The sequence below is a fragment of the Eublepharis macularius genome, chromosome 1 (assembly GCF_028583425.1).
Source record: "Eublepharis macularius isolate TG4126 chromosome 1, MPM_Emac_v1.0, whole genome shotgun sequence".
NCBI classification, from domain to species: Eukaryota; Metazoa; Chordata; class Lepidosauria; order Squamata; family Eublepharidae; genus Eublepharis; species Eublepharis macularius.
Genome location: NC_072790.1, coordinates 196,605,747 through 196,626,009, shown reverse-complemented (window position 1 = coordinate 196,626,009; position 20,263 = coordinate 196,605,747). Strand labels below are relative to the sequence as shown.

Sequence of the window (20,263 nt, the reverse complement as noted above, 5' to 3'; positions counted from 1 at the left end):
AGTTTCAGACTCCAGTGTGACAGTACAAAGTTATTGTTTTCCTTCTGTCTGCTTTATTAAAGAAATCGCCTTCCAAATCAAGAATCAGTGAGGGAATATTAGAAGTACATCTCTTTAATACAAAATTAAGGCCAATTAAGATTTGACCTAAAAACAGAAGGGGAGGGGGGGAACTGTAGTTCTTCTGTGTCAACAACTTTCACATAATTAAAGTTGGAAATTTACTCTAGGGACTTGTAGCTATGAGGCAGGGAAAATGTGACATATTAAGTATATCAATGCTAATCAGCTGCTATTACTGAAAACAATTTTTCTTCTCATCAACAACCCATTCTGTAAAGCAAGCAATGCTGTTTATTTTCAATGTTCTAATTTTTTTTAAAAAACCCTACAAAACAGTGGATTACCACCATGGTGCACAACATGATGGCTTTATTTCTTCTGCATTTCTTCTAAAAAAGATAGGAGGATAAGCACGCCTGGAACAAAAAACAGCATAATATCTCAGAGTGTGTTAGCATTGGCAGGTTTGTCAGTTTACTACTAGAACTACTAGACTCTTCACACTTGAGCTGTGGTGGTACAGTGCTAAATTATTTCTAGAAGATTTATCAGGAACTTGGTGCTGTTTTGCATGGGATGCTTGAAAAAGTAAGTACAAATAGATTAGCAGAATATTCACCAACTGATAGGGGAAGGGAGACCAACTGGTTCTTTTTTAAAAAACAATATTTTCAGGATAGCCGCAGTACTAAATAAATAAATGTTTACACTGCATCCTCCTCCTCTGCCACTTTTTTAAGCTATACACTTTAGGTCAGCAGTCCTCAGTGTGGTGCCTGTTTTTGAGCCCCTCAGTGCAATCACAAAATGGCTTCTGTGGAGGTACAGCAACACACATATACACAGAGGAAGCCGAAATGCAAGGAAGACGGATAATTTTTAAAAATACACTGGAAAAGAGTATGAGAGAGAATAAAGCTAACATTGTGGCAGGAGTTGTAACTGAACTTTTTTAAAAATATGAGCAACCAATCAGATCTCCAATGGCCAATCATATGATCTGCTGGGCAAAAGCCCCACATGACCACATCCATTTTCTAAAAACACTTGGAAAAGTGTCAGCAGGTGCCATGGTGTCTACAGGTGCCACACTAGGACCTCTTCTCTAACCACTAAACCGCATTGGCATGACATGTCCAGGTTCCATCTCTGAACCATCTCTAGTTTCAATCCCAAGCCCTTCCCAGGTTTGAGGATTTTTTTAGTTTCAAGATTGGCAAACACTATTTGTGAGAAGATTGTAGCTAGTTCTGTCCTTCTGGGCAAAAAACAACAAGGAACCATTCTGGAAAACAGAATCTTCCATCCTCCCTTATTTATTGCAAGGGATCATGGGAATATGACTCACCCTGCGGCTGCACGCAGCTTGAGCAGGGAGTCATGCTTTGCAGCCCTGCCGGAGGAAGGAGGCAGTCTCCCTTCCTCCCGGGCATACGGGGCTTTGCCCGGGGGGCGGAGCCAGGAGCCGTTTTCGGGCGGCTCCGCCTTCCCCTGGCCGCAGTTGGGACGCGTTCTGGAGGCAGCAGCAGCATTTTTACGGCTCTGCTCCTCCAGCGTGTCTTTGGAGTCGGGCCCGGTGGCATCGGGCTGCTTGGGGCTGCGCTTTCTTGGAGCGGCGTCTTCTGGCCGCTTTTGACGGCATTGGACAGGCCGGGCATTTGGACGGCCACATTCACGCGGCCATGTGAGACGGCCGCTGCCCGGCGCTGGAGCGGCTGCTTCGGAGGGCTGCAATTATGCGGCCGTTTGTGCAGGTGGCCGTTTTTCTGCGAGATTTCTCTGTGCCAGTGGTAGAGGCACAGTTGTTTTAATCAAGACACAAACACGTCCCCCCCTTGCTAGCTAGAGGGTTCAAGAGGCCGCGGTTCCCCCCCTTTTTACCGCCCCCTCCCTTTTTGCCAGGTAGGCCCTTGCCAGTTGGCATAGTGGCCATAGTACTCGGGCGGCCTGGGGGGCAGTGTGGGATAATTAAGGGCGGGTTGCGTGTCACCTTCCCCCCTATAAATCCCAACGTTGCCAAAGGCCACATAAGGCCCCGCCTGGCCCCCTCCGGGTGGCCATTTTAGATTGGTCCTGTGGTGGCCGCGTTTCCATATTGGCGCCTCCTAGTGGCTGCTCTTGGCTTTGTGGGGTTACTGGGAGATAGGAGCCACCTGGTGGCTTGCCAGGGCTGCTGCAGGACCTCAATCCTTGCTACTGGAAGTAAGCGCCCCCTGGTGGCTACCCGGGACTGCTACAGCAGTGCCCGGTGGTGAGGAGTGGTAAGCTGCAGTACTGCAGTCTTAAGCTTTGTTCGCGTTAGCTAATAGAGTTGTTGCGTTAGGATGCCAACTATGAAGGGTGGCGGTCCATCCAAAGGGAAGCAGCCAGCTAAACGGCGTGCACCTAAGAGGCCAATCCCGGTGATTTTGTCCTCAGATGATGAGGACAGTGGTCCTACCAGACGGGAGCTCATGGAGCGTTTAGCTGCGTTAGAGAAGAAGCGGGAGCCCACTTCAGGGGCGGCACCGGCACGCCCAGGCCGGGCGGCTAAGAAGGTGCCTAGGGAGGTCTTCTATAATGAGTTTTTGTCTCGTTTGTCTGCCCTTGAGGGATCATCTCGGGACGCGCCAGGTTCTGTTGGCGGTGTGGGGCAACAGTTGATGTCTATGACAGACGTGGGAGTCGAACCAGAGGGCACAGCCGAGGATGGTCAGGTGGCCATAGCGGTGGAGACACCTTTGGATGACGGTAAGTCCCTCATGCACCAGCAGGAAGGTTCTTGGCCGTGGGGGCCTATTGGCCACCAGGAAGCCTCGGGTGTTGCCGTCCTGCCGCCTGTTTATCCCTCGGTGGGGCAGGGCTGGCCTGCCTACCCATCCACTTCGGCGGGTTGGCCTGGGGCGGGCTCGCCGGTAATGCCAGGCTGCGCGCAAGCACAGCCCCCCCCCGCGTACGGGGGTGCATTGCCGCTTGCGGCCGCGGGCTGGCCGTATGGGTACAGCCCCCAGCCGGGGCCTTTTCCACCAGCGTATGGCACTGGGCCTGCTTATGGCACTGTTCCGTATAGTGCCTTGCCCCCTGGGGATACGGCCTTGCCCCTGGGGGACCATTTGACGCAGGCTACCCGGGATAAAATTATTCGGGGCGACTATGTGGACGTCTTTACCCTTCTCTTCAGGGAACTGGAGAAGGATAAGGATGATCTGGACGACCGGGATAAGGAGAAGATCCGTAGGTGGCGGATTGACAGGTCCTGGGCTCACTGGCTGCCCGGTTTCCTGGTCTACACCGGGGTTTTGGCTAGGGCGCAGCCACATGGGGCTCTCCCCTTATTCCAGTATATGAATATCATATACAGGGGGTATACAGACTTTGAGGGGGTCGCCTGGCTGCGCTATGACGAGGAGTTCCGCATGCGTGCAGCCTTGACCCCGAGTCTTCCCTGGGACCAGATCTTAATTCAGCTTTGGGTGCAGGTCATGGGTCCCGCCAAGTCCTCTGCCGGGGATAGGACCAATAGCGGTCACATGATTATTCGGCCCGCCCCAGGTTTTGGTTCCCGCACCTCTGCGGGGCAGCAGGTTCAATCACGGCTGCTCTACTGGGACTTTGCGTCCAAAGGGGTGTGCAACAGGAAGTTTTGTAAGTTTAGGCACGAATGCCCAGTGTGCGCAGGACCCCACGCACTTACAGCTTGCCCCAGGGGAAGACAAGGTGGAAAATGCTTTGGGGGTGGCGGCGGTCAGCAGGGGCCTGGAAAAGGGGCCCAGCCCAGTAAGGCTGAGGGTACTTGAGCGGTTGCTGCAAGTATACCCAAGGCGCAGGGACGCTGACTATTTACTTTTAGGTTTTAAGTTTGGTTTTCGAATCCCTTTTCAGGGCCCCAGGACACCTTCCATGGCAGCCAACCTTAGGTCAGTGGCTGGCATGGAAGATGTAGTCCACCCAAAAAATTTGAAGGAGTGTGCTGAGGGCAGGGTATTAGGGCCTTTTGATGCCCCACCTGTCTCGTCCCTGAGGGTCTCTCCTTTGGGGGTGGTGCCAAAGAAGGCGCCGGGGGAGTTTCACCTCATTCACCACTTGTCTTTCCCCAAAGGGAGATCGGTGAATGATGGTATCCCCGATGAACTCTGCTCAGTGCACTACACTTCCTTTGACCAAGCGGTCAAGGTTGTGCGCCGGTGTGGGGTGGGAGCCGAGATGGCAAAGTGCGATATAAAGTCTGCTTTTCGCCTGCTCCCTGTTCACCCAGAAGACTTTGATCTTCTGGGTTTTGCATTTGAGGGCAAGTTTTATATGGACCGGGCCCTGCCTATGGGGTGTTCCATATCTTGCTCTGCTTTTGAGCGCTTCAGTTCCTTTTTGGAATGGGAGTTGTGTCATCGCTGTGCCTGCCCAGACACCGTTCATTATTTAGATGACTTTATGGTGTCTGGGCATGCTGGCACAGGGCAGTGTGCCAGGCTCTTGGCAGGGTTCATGGAGCTTGCTGAGGAACTAGGGGTTCCCTTGGCTCATGAGAAAACTGAGGGACCAGCTGTGGTCCTGACGTTTTTAGTCATTGAACTGGACACAGTTCAACAGACTTTGAGGTTGCCACTGGAGAAAGTGGTAGACCTTAGAACTCGGTTGGAAGACTGCTTGAGTAGAGACAAGGTATCTCTACTCGAGTTACAGCAACTGGTTGGCCATTTAAACTTTGCCTGTAAGGCAGTGGCGCCTGGGAGGGCGTTCCTCAGGCGGCTGTGCGATGCTATGGGGAACTTGCGGTTGCCCCATCATCGCTTGCGAATCAACAAGGGGATGCGGGAAGATTTATTAGTGTGGAAGGAATTCCTTGCCACCTTTAATGGGGTGACCTTCTGGAGGGAGAATCTGCTGTTAGAAGCTGAACTCCAAGTCACCTCTGATGCCTCTGGGTCCACAGGCTTTGGAGTCTTTTTTAGGGGGCATTGGTGTGCTGACCAATGGCTCGTAGATTGGGTAGCCCAGGGATTGTCCAAAGACCTTACGTTTTTAGAGTTCTTTCCCTTGTTAGTGGCCGTGTGGATCCCAATTGGCTAACCAAGCGGTCCACTTTTGGTGTGACAACTTGGCTGTAGTGCATGTGGTCAACACCATGGCATCTAGATCCCCCAGGGTAATGAGGCTGGTAAGGGCCTTTACACTGAAATGTTTGCAGAAGAACATTTTGTTTAGGGCCAGGCATGTTCCAGGTGTTAATAATGGTGCGGCAGATGCTTTGTCTCGCCAACAGATGGAACGATTCTGGCAGCTTGCCCCCTGGGCCGACAGGCGGCCGGCAGGGATGCCCCAGGAGCTGTGGGAGCTTGGACGGCAGAAGTAAATAGAGCAATCCAGCTGTCCATTGCCCCCAGCACGTGCCGAGCCTACGATCGTGCGGTAGGACAGCTGTTCCAGTTCAGGGCGTCGGCGGGACTCCAGCAGTCGTGGCCCATCCCGCCTGAGCAAATGATGCACTTTTGTGTAGTGCAACGACGGCAGGGACTTGCGGTCAAGTCCATTAGGGGACAGCTCGCCGCTTTAGCCTTTGCCAGCAAGGCACGAGGCTTTCCTGAATTCACAGGCGCTTTCAGGATTCACAAGATGCTGGAAGGCTGGGCCAGGGAAATAAAAACGCCTAGTGACCCGAGGCAGCCCATCTCCCCATCAGTGCTGAAGAGGATGGGGTCAGTGTGGGCGGAAGTCTGCTCATGCGTTTTTGAACGGAAGCTTTTTCATGCTGCTGCCTTAACGGCATTTTTGGGGGCCCTGCGAGTAAGTGAGCTAGTGGTCTCATCGTGGGCAGACATGACTGGATGGGCCTTGACTGCCCGGGATATTAAATTTGTCGGGGATAAAGTCTCCATTGGGATCAGGAGGTCCAAAACAGATCAGCAGCAGCGGGGGACCACCTTGCTTTTGGGCCCCTGCTCTGAGCAGGAGCTGTGCCCTGTCAAGGCCCTTAAGGAATATGTCACGTTTCGTGGGGATGACCAAGGGGTCTTATTCCGCCACGAGGATCCAGCCCCTTTGACTAAATATCAATTCTGGGCTGTGACAGATAGGGCACTTAAGAAAATTGGCTTGTCGGGGGTCAAATTCGGAACCCACTCCTTCCGGATTGGGGCGGCCTGCACAGCAGCTGCTTTGGGATACCCTCAGCAGGCGATCCAGAGAGTGGGCAGGTGGCGGTCACGGGCGTTTCGGTCCTATGTCCGGCCTCTGACTCAATTTTAAATGGCGAACTAATTGCTCTTTCCTCAGGTGCCGTGTTGGGCCATGCGAGGAAGAGGATATTGATTTGTGGCCACAGCATGGTGTTCTGGGCAGCTTACCAGGCCAGGAGAACAGTGAATGGATCCCAGCTTGGTTTGAGCGCTGTGGCCACAGTGGAGTGGCAGGGCCGAAGGGGCCTCAGATGGCCCGGTCTGCTGCCCCTCTTGTTCCAGGACTGAAAGGGTCCTCCACCGCACATTGTGGTCATTCACCTGGGTGGAAATGACATTGGGCTTATGCAGGGCAAAGCCCTGTCGTTGCAGGTAGCTGAGGACCTGAGCTTTATAAGCAGCTGATGGCCGGGCGTGCTTATAATGTGGTCAGAGACGCTACAGAGACGGGTTTGGCGGGAAGCCTTAGATCCCAGGGCGATAGAGAGGGCCCGACACAAGGCTAACCACGCCATTAAGAGGTCTTTGGGGCAAGGCTTGGGCATTTATTTGCCACACTCCAAGATTAGGGACGAATTTGCCCACCTCTACAGAGGTGACGGTGTACATATGTCACCAGAGGGCAATGAGTTATTCAGGTAGGATTTTTTTGCCCATTTTCCCTGATTGGCTTTGGGAAAAGGGTTTTTTTCGCCTATCTTGCACTAATGGTAGGGTTGAGGAATTTTATGAGGTGGATCCATAGTTAGCCGCTGGCAGGAGATTTTGGGAATAGGGTGCGGGATGGTGAGCACCCAGTGGCGTTTCCCCAAGTGTGAGGAACAGGGTCTGCCATTTATTGTGGTATGCTTGTTGACGGCTACCGTACCACTGGCAGAATCCTGCGGGGATCCCCAAACACAAGGCCTTCCCTCATGCCATACGGCTGCGGCGTTAGGTGCTTGCTGGGGGGATCCATTGCCTGGCTGGCCGGGTGGCATCCATTCATGGAATGGCCTATACCCGGGGCGATGGGGCTCGCTCAGGCAGGTCAAGGCGGAGGTCCAGGTGTTGACCCCAGGGCTTGACCTGTACCGCTTAGTTGGCCCTTGCCTTGTTAAGTTATGGTCTTGTTAGTAAACGGCCCTTTAATCGAAGCCTGTGTCTGCCTCTTCATTCCGGTTGGGGTTGCAAAGTACCAACTGCTCTTTACAACCTGGCGATAAAGCAACCTAAAGCAGCAATAGTTCAAACCCCACTGAAGTGTCAGTATGAATTTTGGAAAATCTTGCACTACAATTTTAAAAATGCAAACTCAACCTCATATTCTATCAAGACAGATATTGGATTGTATCTAGACTAAACTTCGGTCAACAGATCAGAACTTTCCTGCCTCATCTACTCAAACCGCAGCCCTCTGATCTTGCCAAAATGCTTTTCCTGGGGCTAGACCCTAAGGAATGGCATGGGATGCAAATCAGAGGACTGCAACAGGAAGGGGGACGTGTTAGAATGTATAACTGCTCTTCAACCAAAAGGGAGTCTGCAACTAAGAAATCAGAGGGAGACTGAGGCAGGAAGCCATAAAGGAACTAGAAAAGATTCTTAGGGATGAAGTGTTGTTGGGAATCAAGATAATTCACACTAAGGTAATCTCCATTACTACGTATGGAAATGAAATTTGGACAATGAAGAAAGCTGACAGAAAGAAAATTGAGTCATTCAAAATGCAGAGTTGGAGTTTTACAGATACCATGGACTACCAAAAAGACAAATAAGTGGATTCTAGATCATATCAAGCCTGTATTCTAGAAGCTAAAATGATTAAACTGAGGCTATCATACTTTGGTCACATCACAAGAAGACAAGATCCACTGTAGATCATAATGCTAGAAAAGTTGAAGGCAGTAAGAAAAGAGAAAGACCCAACATGAGATGGATTGACTCACTAAAGGAAGCCAAGACTTTCAGTTTTCAAGACCTGGGCAAGGCTGTCAATTAGATCATTAATTCATAGGGCTGCTCTAAGTCGGAAGTGACTTGACAGCCCTATCCATTATCCACACTCTCAGCCATTCAGACTCCAAGTGATGTTAAAAAGTAATTGTTACTGTTCTTCCATAATAATTTCAGTCCACAAAAACTGCTATAGTGAATTTAACCCAGAAACCATACAGTGATTTTGGCTTTGGAAAGTAAAATATGCCTTGTCTGATTATGAATTCACTTTAATTTATTCTTGTTTCCAACGAGTCTGGCTTTCATTTATTATCTATTTTTTCACCCCGAACACAGTTGCTTTGATTCAATCATTTCTTTCCGGAACAAGGTCTCCAAGTAAATAAGGAACTACTCTGACTGGTTCTTTACTTTCAAATTGTGTTATTTACTATGCACTTTTCCAGAGGGAATGTGTTAAAAATCCAAACATGTATAATAGCAGAAGAAGCCTCAACAACTAAGTTGCACAGTAATTATAATAAATATAATTATAATACAAATAATTATAATAAATATAACTATACTAAATAAAGGCAGAGTAGCACAACAGGGTAGAAGCCCCTGCTCAATGAGAAAACTGACAGGAGAGGGAGGTAACTTTAGCCAACCAACTAACTCTCAAAGAGTTATGATAATAAAATGCAGTCACACTGTGTGCACTTCTCTGAATTCCTTGGAGAAAGGGTAGGCTTCAACTGTGAAAAATACCTGACAGGCATAGCTTATCGTGTAACAATCTACACCAGTCAAATGAAGAATAGCAATTCAACTGCTTATGAGAAATGACAACCAATATTTTCCCTGTCCTATATGGCAACCCCAGAAGGAACAACAAAGACATCTAACTGTGGTTAATGACATTGCCTTTCAAGATCTTCACTACATTATTTGCTGCTAGAACTTTTTATTATCTAATTTTTAAAAAGTACAATATTGGTTGATGGAGAAAAATGACCATTTTCTAAGTCAATTCTGGCCGAATCCACACTACCATCGTTCTCGCGGCAGTTTTTCCCTTCCGCAGCGCCATTCCTTCATCTGTTCACATGCATCGTCTCCGAAGCCGTCATTAATTCAGCATGGTGTCGCCACAGCCCATTGCACTTTTGCCGCGGGTTATCTTTTGACAAATAACTGCCCTCCGTTGAATTCCGAGCCTCTCTTGACCCGCCTCCCAATTAAGGAGTAATTTGCCACCTTTGTCCCCACCCCTTTTTTTAAAAAATAAAAGAGTACCGTGTCGATATGGCAACATCTCATCATATTAATCTCATTTTAAAAAAGCAGGCAGACCTCAAATATCAGAGGAACAATTTCATATGTTAATTCAATTTATATATTGGGGGGGGGGCATCCACGATACTGAAATCATGGCTCATGTTACGCCCCAACACGGACTGTGCCGAAGAGTTAGGCACAGATGTCAATTTTCCAAAGACAAAATGAAGCTCTGCTGTGGGATGCTGCTGTAGGTGATAGTGACCGCTCAGCTATTCCCGGATGATTTCAACCAGCATGCAGGCTGTGATGTTCCAAGCGCTCATCGTAAGTGTCTCGGGTGATTATTTAAAATATATTATATTAATGGTGTCGTTGTACCATTGAACCAGGATGCTTACTCATCGATATAGCGTCAATTTGTCCTTTAAAAAAAAAAATAACCGCGGGGCCGTTCGGGTTTTTCCCACCCCTTTACCCGTCTTTTTGAAAGGGGATGTGATCAACGGATTGCGCAGGAGAAGCGCTATTCAAAGGGTGATGTGGACAAACAAGCAAAGAACGCGCAATAACAGATGGAGCAATCATTGCACAAGAAAAGCGGGAGCTAAGGTAGTGTGGAATCGGCCTCTGTTTTATTGCATTACTGGATATTGGCACAATCCAAAGAAGTTATATTCCTAAGAATTAAGGGCACCATGCATTCTATCCAGAATTAGTTCTCACTTCCCAAAAGGCAAGGGGCTATTCCATTTTATCAGGCTATTACCAAAAAAATGTCAAGACCACACAGGTACACTTTGTCATGAACTTCTCTGAATCACAGCCCTCATTTCTTAATTATTTTTACCCGTTAGGAACTCAGAGCTACAAGACAGCCAAGTACTGAAACATTTCCCAATTACTTAACTGTGGAGTGCCAAGTCAGCTCCCCTCTATTCCTGCTGTCTTCTTCTTTCTCCTCCCTAGCAGAGTCAGCATTATCTCTGCATCAACCTTAATACTAACCACAGTTAACTTAAAACCAAGGCATGAAGTTCTGGTTTAAAATTAACCATACTTAGCATGAGAGAGAATTCAAGTGGGATAAAGGAAGATAAAGGAGGCGATAAATAGGAAGGAAATAAAGGAGGAAGGATCATGCAGATCTGAGGAATCTCTTTATCTCTTAAATCAAATCACAGGTGCTCAGACGCTGATCTCTCACTCAGACCCAACTTAAACATCATAGGAAAGCAAATCAAGACTTCTTGTTAGCACAAATAGATTAATCTTAGGTGATGTGTGTTTTTTCTCACTCTGCTGCTCACAACCATATCCTACCATTAGCATTTAGCCAAAAAAACCCTATTAATACACAAGTAAAATGCATACTCCACTTCCCATGATTCACTGAAAAGAAAATAAACAATACATAAGGAAAGCTCATACCCTACCACTAATTTTGTTAGTTTTATTGGTGTTACTGGACTCTTGCTCTTTTCTACTGCTACAGACTTAACACGGCTACCCATCTTAAACAATACTGAGTTTCTTATTCTGTAGAGCATGTATAAGAAAACAATACAATCCCAGCAACAAAGAAAAGTAAAGCACCTGCTTACTGCTTTATTTATTCATTTATAAAGGAAGAGTTTCTATGCTATCAAAAGAAATTTTATATTTATTTCAATTTCTTAACAGTAAGCAGGGGAAATTATGGGCCAGGGGAAATCACTTTTAAAATAACCTACTACTACTACATAAACAAAACAAAACAACCCATACCAACAATGTTGCAGGATAGTTTATACAGACTACCATGACCAATTTTATATATGTGGCCCCTCCATACAGCATGGTTGCTGTAAATCAACCTTTAAAAAGTGAACAAGGAAGGAAGGAAAGCTTTATTTGTAATGGAAGAAACACTAAGCATGGTATTTTCCAATTAAAGCAAATGCATAAGCTACATCTATTAAAGCAAACAGTGCTTAATAGCCAGCAAAGGATGGGAAAGGCATGCATTGGTAGTCCAAAAGGAAATAACAAGCACACAATTGGCTGAGCAGATTTCACTCAACTGGATAAACAGATTTCACAATTAAATGATCAGCTGTTTGCAGAGAAACTAACTAAATGGCTAGAAGCTTCTCTCTCTCTCTCTCAGTGGGAGTGTGTGTGTCTCTGTGTTTCCAGTGTAGGAGGGCCAGGAAAAGGAATAATAAACAATACATAAGCTACTACTTATGTTAGCTTTGTCAAAAAGTCATATAAGACTTGCTCTTGAATCGCAATGGGATTATTAATATTATTGGAATAGGAAGTGGATTTGTATACCCATTGTCCTCCACATGCATGCAGATACCTCTAAAAAAAGAATAGAGGAACAGATCTTAACCACCATGAACAGAGCCATGTGAGTGGAACAAACTTTCCTAACATTCCTTTCCCACTGCAGCTAGCTGTGCTCTGAGAAACGCAGCTCCAGGGTGGTCTTTGGACCCTTGGGAATGTAGTGAGGTGTAACATGGGGGAGCTACAGTGGGAGGAGGGAGTTAATAGAAAACTTGCACAAGTGGAAGTGTTCCACGCATGAATGGAAGGAAATTTAGGATCCAATTCAGATAATTGTCTTTCAAGGAGAACATCCCTCCTTCCATCCCTTGATGCACACTGTCTTAATTTAGCCGATGTCCTCTAGTTGTCATTTTTATTGGAAGCATGGTTCACAATGAGGAGAGGCCACAGCTCCACATTAGGGCATTTTCTTGGCACCCAGAAGGTCCGTGATTCAATCCTTGACATCTCCAGGGAAAATATTAAATACTCTACCTAGGTTCTGTGAAAGACCACTACCCCAAATTCTGGACAGTTGCTGCCAGTCTGAGTAGACAATACTCGCTTTAGTGGACCAAAGGTCCGATTCAATATAAGGCAGCTTTGTGTAAAAAGAAATTGGGAAACCAGTGAAAATATAAATATAAGAACTTTGCCTAGATTGCATTACAGTCAGGAGAACAAAGTAGCATGATATAATAACTAGAGATGGGCACGAAACGCATTATGAACTTCAAAAACACATGAAAGGGGTGATCGCGATCTGGCGGTTCGTTATCGACCATGGCCAGCGAACCAGCGGTCGGTAAAAGCCTGGTTCAGTGTGTTCGGCCGCAATTCAGGAAGCCAGACACTCAGGCACCAGCAATCAATTCCCCTGGCAACGGAGCCGGGGGAATGCCTGAACTCTGTCTGCACTCCTTATGTCGCCCTGGAAACCCGAATGGAAGTCCAGCTTACCTTGATCGGCAGGTCTTCCTTCCAACCACGGAGCTGCAAAGCGGTTACAAGTTGGGAGAAGACACCCAGAGGAGGGAGGGGGAAGAGGGTGTCCTGTAGCCATGGGCATTCCAATCTCATCCCTGCAAACCCTGATAGGCAGCTCTGATGGCCAAACACAGACCTCCTGCGTTGCTCAATGGGACCTGTGCTTATAAATAGCCATGGGCTCCTAGGCTGAGTTTCACTTTCAGTGAGCAGTGGAGTGGGACAGAGCTCTTGCTTGCCATTTGCTAACCTTTGGGGAGAGAGATTGGAGCTTGGATTTGGGGGATAGGGATCTATCTCCTCTGGTTCCAGGGCTGCTGCCTAGCTCTGGGGCCAAGCTCAGTGGGCACCTTGGCTGAGGGCTCACATTGATTATTATTAATCAGTGCCTGATCGGGTCAGGTCTGTGGAAGTGGTGGGCTAGGGCTCTAGTCCCTCCCTCCCTCTGGTGCCAGGGCTGCTGCCAGGCCCTGGGGCCAAGCTCAGTGGGCACCTCAGCTGAGGGCTCACACAGTGTTATTAGTGCCTGATCTGTTCAGGTCTGTGGGAGTGGTGGACTAGGGCTCTAGTCCCTCCCTCCCTCCCTCTGGTGCCAGGGCTGCTGCCAGGCCCTGGGGCCAAGCTCAGTGGGCACCACGGTGGAGGGCACACAGTCATCTCCTTTCCTGTCCTCCTTAATTCCAGTTTGGTGGCACAATGAGTCCTCCTCTTGTGTTGGCTGCCAAGGGTGGTTGTGGGATGAAGTGCGATGGCAGTCCTCCTGGTTCAGTTGTGGAAAGCAGTATTGGGTGTGGCTCGGGGGCTGCAGAGAGTCCTCCCGCTCCCCCCAATTCACCTATGAGGACTGTGGAGGCCCAAAAGGTCTTTGTGCAGGGGGGAGAGAATCTCTCTCAACATTTTGAGAAGGGGTGGGTGGGCGATGGATCCCTGGAGAAATGGTATGTGTGTTATGAAAGATCCCTCCTGTCCCCATCCCAAACTCTTGGTGGTGTCCTCTCCGGCAGTTCACCCCTCACCCTGTCACCCGTGTCCAGCCCCACAGCGCAGCCTGTAACCATTCGTCCTCCTTACCCTGAGACAGTTAGCGGTTGACATTACAACGCCTCCATATGGAGGCAGTTTCGGGCCCTTCCTGATGACCTCCGTGTGGTGCGGTGCAGTGCCTGTGATGTCCTGGTGCACAGGGGCAAAAATCCGAAGCACCTGTCTTCGACGGCCCTGACTCGGCACCTGAAGAGGCACCACCCGAGCCTGTCTCCCTCCTCACACAGTGAAACATCCATTGGGGGGAGAAAGGGGGCCACCAGCTCTTCTGTGCGGGGGTCAGTGGGAGGATCAATTTGCCCTGAGGGTGATGCTGGTGAGAGCAGAGCGCTCCAACAGGCCGTGCTGGTGGAGGTTGTCCCCTCGGGGTCTGGGACAACGCTGCTTACAACCTCGAGGCTGATGGCTCAGGAGGCGGCTGCCGCCACACTGTTCCTCAGTGGGACCCTTGGGTGAGGACCTGCGGTGGCTGGGGGATCAGCCTCCCAGTCCGAATGACACATCCTCTCCCTCCCACACCGGGAATACCAGTGCGCTCCTCTTTGGCCTGACGGTTGCTGGGGGATCTTCCCACTTACTCCCCACATGACAGATCCTCCCCCTCCCATCCTTTCTGGCAAGGCAGGAAGGTGGGTGATGCTGCTGATGGCAGCCTCCTTTGGGCACTTGCGCAGCAGCTCAGGAACTGTTTCACATATAGTTAATCCACATGGTGCCCCCATCCATCGCAAACGCAGAGCTCTCTTGAACAGGGGGGAATGGTTCACTCAACGGATGTCCTTCCTGCAAAGGCAGGAAAGGTGGCCGATGTCAGCTGCTGCTGCTGCTGCTGTCACGTTTCCGTCTCCCCCTCTCAGGAACCACTTTGACCCATCCAAACAATGCCTCCTGCCCTGCCCATCCCCTACTTTCCGCAAAGCCAGGACAGCGGATCAGGTCAGGCCCTGCTTCACGAGGGACTATCCTGTTACTGCTCCCTCCTTGGTTACACAGCTCGGTTGTGATCACGCTGCCGATTGTATTGTGTACAGATACAGTTGGTTGACAATGTGGCGGCACCCCTGTCAACAGGACTGATGGGACCTCTTTCAGCTGGGTGGGAATGAGTCAGCGTGCTCCTCTTTGGCCTGGAGGTGCGGGGCGGGATCTTCCCACTTACCCCCCCCACATGACAGGTCCTCTCCCTCCCATCCTTTCCGGAAAGGCAGGAAGGTGTGTACTGTTGGCTGCCACTGCCACACTGTTCCTCAGTGGGACCCTCGGGTGAGGACCCACGGTTGATGAGGGATCTTCCCCCTCCCCCTCCTCATGATGACAGGTCCTCTCCCTCCCATCCTTTCCGGCAAGGCAGGAAGGTGGGTACTGTCGGCTGCTGCCGAAATTTTCCTTAGTGGGACCCTGAGGTGAGGACCCGCAGTTGCTGGGGGATCAGGCCCCCATCCGAATGTCATGTCATCTCCCACCCATGCGGGGAATGCCAGCGCGCTCCTCTTTGGCCTGGCGGGCGGGCTCATGGGGGGTGCCACTGGTGAGCGGCCAGACCCCTCACCCCCTGAGGGGAGGCAGCTCGCCGCCACCTCCCCGTGCCCACCAGGCCCAGTGGCTGCCGTTGGTACACACTTTCTGGCTCTCGCTGGGAATACCAGTGCGCTCCTTTTTGGCCTGGCGGGCAGGCACATGGGGGGTGCCACCGGTGAGCAGCCAGACCCCCCCGCCCCGAGGGGAGGTGGCTCGCCGCCACCTCCCCATGCCCAGTGGCCGCCGCCAGTACCCACCTTCCAGCCTGTGCTGGGAATACCAGCACGCTTCTCTTTGGCCTGGCAGCCAGGGACATGGGGGGTGCCTCCAGCGAAGAGCCAGACCCCCCGCCCCGAGGGGAGGTGGCTTGTCACTGCCTCCCCGTGCCCTTCAGGCCCGGCAGCTGCCATCACCACCCACCTTCTGTACACTGGGCCAACGTCAACTGTTGACTCTAATTGTATCGAGTGGGAGTTTTCTGGGGGCCTTGAATTGGAGAGGGTATAACTCCAAGATCCCTTTTGCAATCTTGTCCAAACTTGGGTGATGGCTGTAGGACAGCCTGCAAAAGACTCCCCGGGAATATGGGCTCTGTAAGTGCCACGGGGGCCATTCCGCACCCAATGAACCACGAACCATGAACTGGTTCGGCAACGGAAAATGTTTGTTGCAGTTCGCGATTTCGGGATCATAGTCGGTGCTGAATCGTGAACCGCTGGTTCGTTAAATTTTTTTGGTTCGCGCCCATGTCTAGTAATAACACAGAGGTGACAGGCAAACTATGAGAATACAGTGAATAAACATTCATAAAACATTCTAGCCAAGTAGACTCCCCCCCCCACATTCACTGTGGACTTTATCACATCATTCTGCATGCTGAATTCTACCATCTAAAACAAAGCACTATACATAATAGGAGTTCAGACCTAATTTCAAATGGCTAATGTTTTCTCAAGTTTTTAAACATGAAAACTAAATCTCTGCAATGTTTGGACAAGCTGCCAATACCAGCAGGCATTAGTGTAACTAATTCTGTGGCACATGAATTTATCCCTAGTTTCGAGGACAGGCAGAAAGCATATTTTAAAATACTCCTGTCATTCTAGATAACCAATTGACTATACAATTAGGGAGCCTTTGAAAGTTATACATATATTGCCCAACACATGATGCATAAGTAATGCTCTCTAAGTAGACTGCAAATCAGAAACTAGCATTATTTCAATTGCTGCATGATATGTGAAGGTGGCATAGTATAGCCTGATCTCATGAGATCTCAGAAATTCAGCAGAGTTGGTACTTGGATGGGAGACCAGCAAAGAAGACTCTGCGGAGGAAGGCAACAGCAAACCACCACTGTTTCTCGCTTGCTATGAAAGCCTCTTGGCTGGGGTCACCAAAAGCTGGTTGCAACCTGACGGCACATATGTACATTTGATGGGTACCATCAAGAAGCACTACCTTTCAGGAGCACACAAGCTCCGTCTTAACATATTATACAGTAAGTAAGTTATGGGCTGGATCCAATGACCACTTTCAGCTAAGTTGGATTCAGTGACTGCTTTTTGCTGAGTTTGCCTCCATTGGAGAAACTGAATTCATAGAACTGCCTTTCCGCTGGTGGAAGGATTTTGGATCTGAAGGTTGTCTAGCCAAAGTTAAGTGTATTTAAGCTACATTGATTTCAATAGAACAATGTTAAGTAGAGATAGGCACGAACTGGAAAAAAACTGAACCGTGTGGGATTTGTGGTTCATCGCATTTCACGAACCACAAACCACAAACTTTCACGAACCTGCCCCAGTTCGCAAACCGGTTCACTTGGGTTGTGAAAACGTCACTTCCGGGTCAGTAATCTGTCACTTCTGGGTCAGCAGAAGGGCTGCAGGAAGTCCATCCCCTGTTGCCTAGGAAACCGATTGATTAGCGCCAGGCTGTCTACAGTGATGAACCAAAAAATGAACCAAATGAACCAGCCTAAAGTTCATGACGGTTTGACAGAAATGGGTTCTGATGAACCACCAGTTCGCGAACCACGAACTGGCCTGGTTCATGCCAAACTTTGGTTTGCATTTCAGTTCGTGCCCATCTCTAATGTTAAGGAGGTGCTTAACTCTCTCACTGAAATGAAATAAGAGGTAAAATTATCTGGATTATGTATAATCGTGACACTGCTAATCATAACAACGTTAATCTTACCGTGCTACTACTAAAAACTGGTCAATCTGATGATCAGTGAGATGGGTATCAGGATCCCATACTTTTACTTCAAGCTTTGCTTGTTCCCGGTCATCTGTTTGTCCTGTCAGAAAAGTAGATTAGATAAAATGCTAATAACTGTAATAGTTCTCTTTCCACATCTTATATCATGTTTAAATTGAACATATATTAAATATGCAAGGGTCAAAGCAATTAAATTAACCTCACTAAACTTCAACATGTGATAAGAAATTATAAAATAATCTATACATCTAATGAAACAAATCATGAAATTTTAAATAGCTTTCCATCTAAAACCAGTTTTGTACTAATCTTTTAAAAATTGTTTCCCTACTCTTAAATTGTTGAATTTAGATATTATTGGAGCCACTAAATTCTACTCCAGAATTAGTTTATGGTAAGTAAAGTTTCTGTGTGGACTCAGCTGGACTTCTGGAAAATTTACCTATGTTTTTAACAGTGCAATCCTAAACTGAGTTACACCCATCTAAGGCCACTGAATTCAATGGTCTCAGAACAGTATTCTTTTGCTTAAGACTGCACTGTAAATTCCTCTGCTCATCTGTAAGTAAAAACAGACCACTCAAAACTGATCTCTATGATATGATTTTACATTAGGGGTGTGCAATTCGGGTTTTGCGTTCAGGTAAAGTACCCAAATCGGACCCAATCTGCAATGATTTGGGCTCGATTTGGAAACCTTGGATAAAAGCTTCCCAAAGTGATTCATATCGTTTCAGGAAGCTTCGGATCAAGGGGTTTAAAATGCCCTTTCCATGCCGCTGCAAAGCAGAACGGAAAGGGGCATTTAAACCTGTGGATCAGCTGTCTGGCGGAGCGATCCCCCCCAAGCAGCTGATCTGGGCCTTCCCTGCCACCCTGCTGGCAATGGAGGAGGTGGCGTGGACTCTGGAGGAGCTGGCTGGCAACTGTGGCGGCAGAGGAGGCGGTGTGGGCCCCACAGGAGCTGGCTCTGGCCTTCCCCACTTCCCTGCTGGCTGCTGTGGCCATGGAGGAGGCAGCCTGGGCCCCACAGGAGCCAGTTCCAGGTTTCCCCACCACCCTGCTGGCCTCTGTGGCAGTGAAGGAGGCGGCGCGGGCCCAGCAGGAGGTGGCTCCAGGCTTCCCTGCCACCCAGTTGGCTGCTGCGGCAGTGGAGGTGGCGGCATGGGTCCCGCAGGAGGCGGCTCTGGGCTTCCCTGCCACCCAGCTGGCTGCTGCGGCGGAGGAGGCGCAGGCACTGGAGGAGCCGGCTCCTGCCTTCCCCGCTGCTGAGTTGGCTGCTGTGACCACGGAGGCGGCGGCACGGGACACGCAGGAGCCTGCTCTGGGCTTCCCCGCCGCCCAGCTGATTGGCCTCCCCTCTCCCTGCTGGCCAGGTAAGTGGGGTGGTTGGGTTTGCCCCAGGGGGTGGGGGGGTTTGCTATCCCTCACTTCAGTACGCTCCAAATCTTTATGGAGCGTACCGAGGCAAGCTAAGCCACTTCGGGATTCTGGTAATTCTGGGTTTTTTTCTCACTTTGGTTAAACCTGAAGCGGGAAACGCGAATTTTGGGGGGATGCACACCCCTACTTTACATATTGTGAACTTGCACAGAAATGGTTATATCAATTTTATTTCTTCCATATTTAAGCAGTTCCTGGTGGATTCCAATAGATTCTTACCTCATTTCACCCCTGCAGTATCTATTAGACTGAGAGACTTGTCCAAACAATGCAAAACTGAATTATTCAAAACAGCTTTTGTATAAGGAAGGGTTCTCAGATGCTTCGGTAAAGAGTTAAGGACCACAAACTTCACTACTATGTTACCTTACGTACTATCTGTTGTTTTAAATATGTGCTCCTATGAGCTACGTGTTTCATACCGTCTAGTGTCAGCCCTAGAATTGCTTATGATCTGTTTCAGCATTTCTTCAACTTTGTATTGGATTCTTACTAATGTTATATCTTTGTAAACTTGTGTTTATTTACCCTATGACATTGTTTATGGAAATCTCCTTGAAACTAACTGTAGTAATCTCACACTTTGTAATCTGCCTTAAGTCTCAGTGAGAAAGGCAGACTATAAACAAACAAATAAAAGAATTTTATTTTTCTCACAACAAGGAGAATCAGAGAGACAATACTAAACCAGCTGAACTTTTTTCACAGTTAGTCTAAAACTTGCAGGTCCAACACTATAGGACTTTGGTTCAATGTCCTAACAGGGTTTGCTACTTAATGAAGAAGCCTGTGATCCTCTTCCACTTGAATGCAGACAGCTCATTTCCACTTTCAATGACGGTTAAAGCTTAGCATTACATTGAAATTGTATAGATTTGGAATTATGGTATGCAAAAAATGCAAACCATAGTTTAATGGTTCAAATAAACCAGGATCTCAACTAGAGTGGTTTGTCACATTTCACGAACCATGAACTTTCATGAATCTGCCCTGGTTCATGAACCAGTTTGTTTGGTTTGTAAAAACGTCACATACAGGTCAGCAAATCATCACTTCTGGCTCAGCAGGTCACTTCTGGGCCAGCAGAAGGCCACTTCCGGCTCAGCAGAAGATCTCCAAGAAGTCCATCCCCTGTTGCCTAGGAAACTGATGGGTCAGCACCAGGTTGTCTGCAGTGACGAACTAAAAAATGAACCAAACGAACCAGCCTACTTTGTGGCAGTTCATCAGAAATGGGCTCTGATGTACCACCGGTTCGTGCCAAACTTTTGTTTGTATTTCGGTTTATGCCCATCTCTAATCTGAACTGAAACGTT

The 20,263-nt window shown here is 48.7% G+C and overlaps 1 protein-coding gene across 1 annotated transcript in view; it reads right to left on the bottom strand.

Moving 5' to 3' along the window:
• The window catches only part of MTA3 (metastasis associated 1 family member 3), a 201,412-nt gene that overhangs the window by 91,672 nt on the left and 89,477 nt on the right, over positions 1 to 20,263 (bottom strand). Inside the window, 1 exon segment of the mRNA XM_054989242.1 lies at positions 17,481 to 17,583. Within this exon segment, the coding sequence (XP_054845217.1) occupies positions 17,481 to 17,583 (103 nt within the window).